This window comes from Austrofundulus limnaeus, unplaced genomic scaffold, assembly GCF_001266775.1.
Source record: "Austrofundulus limnaeus strain Quisiro unplaced genomic scaffold, Austrofundulus_limnaeus-1.0 Scaffold146, whole genome shotgun sequence".
Classification (NCBI taxonomy): Eukaryota; Metazoa; Chordata; class Actinopteri; order Cyprinodontiformes; family Rivulidae; genus Austrofundulus; species Austrofundulus limnaeus.
In genome coordinates this window covers 404,649-405,652 of record NW_013952548.1, presented here as the reverse complement: position 1 = coordinate 405,652, position 1,004 = coordinate 404,649, and the positions used below count along the sequence as shown (strand labels likewise).

At 36.5% G+C, this 1,004-nt stretch overlaps 1 protein-coding gene across 1 annotated transcript in view; it reads left to right on the top strand.

Moving 5' to 3' along the window:
* The window catches only part of lrp1bb (low density lipoprotein receptor-related protein 1Bb), a gene marked incomplete in the record, with an annotated part of 232,866 nt that overhangs the window by 231,658 nt on the left and 204 nt on the right, over positions 1-1,004 (top strand). The window contains 1 exon segment of the mRNA XM_014016494.1: positions 18-1,004. Coding sequence (XP_013871948.1) covers positions 18-158 — 141 coding nt within the window.

Here is a 1,004-nt window from a genome sequence, read left to right as displayed (position 1 = left end):
TTTTTTTTTCTTTGCAGCCCGTGAACTACTCCAACCCTGTGTATGCAAAGATTTATATCGACGGCCAAAACTGTCGAAAGCCCGTCATCAGTATTGACGAGAGGAGAGAGCTACTCCCAAAGAAACTAGAGGGGACAATTCGTGAAACCGCCGCATAGCCTAACTTTTTACTTCTTTTTTTTACCACAGTGTACAATGTATTATATGAAGGAGGAAACCAGATTTTTCTATTTCCTATAAGGCTCCTGGGTTTTACATGTTTAGCATCAGCATTATGTCTTTGTTGGTGTGTTCAAGAGTTTTATTTTACATATACACTTTGCTTTTTATGTTTTTTTTGTTAAAAGTATATACATGTTAAACAGCACTATACTGTAAAATGTACTGAAGTAAAGCTGTTGATTTGCAAAAACTTGATTAACACCATAAGCCACTCTTGGGCACAGTTCATATGTTAAAATGCAGTGCTACAGTTTGTACTCACAGCTGACACTAGTATACAAAAATAAGTTGTTTGTAAGGATTCTAAAAGGAAGGTTTGACTACATTTTTTTCTAAGCAAATGGCTGTAAAGTAATACAAGGTTACTTTCTTGTCATTTTATATGTACTGGATGGACAACAGAGCTTCACAACTGAGCTGCAAAGCTTGATATTTTTAAACTGACTTACTTTCTGCTCTGCAGCTGGTGGCTCAACTCATATTCCGATCCTTGTCTTTTTGCACATCGTGTGTAATTTCCACAGTTTGTTATGTCTTCTTAATTTCCAGCAATTTCAAGGTCTGTTCGCTCTGTTTCAACAGAAATATACCTTATGAAGCATGAAGCCCATGCTGAATGTTCACCCATTAGATTCCTACATTGTTCACTAAGAGGACAGATAACGAATACCATATTTTTCTAAGTCTCAAATGTCCCCAGGCAGATTAAAGCTATAGACAAGGARGAGATTTACCACAGTCTCAAAGGTTATTAGGGGGTTGTTATAAAACATGTTTCTGCA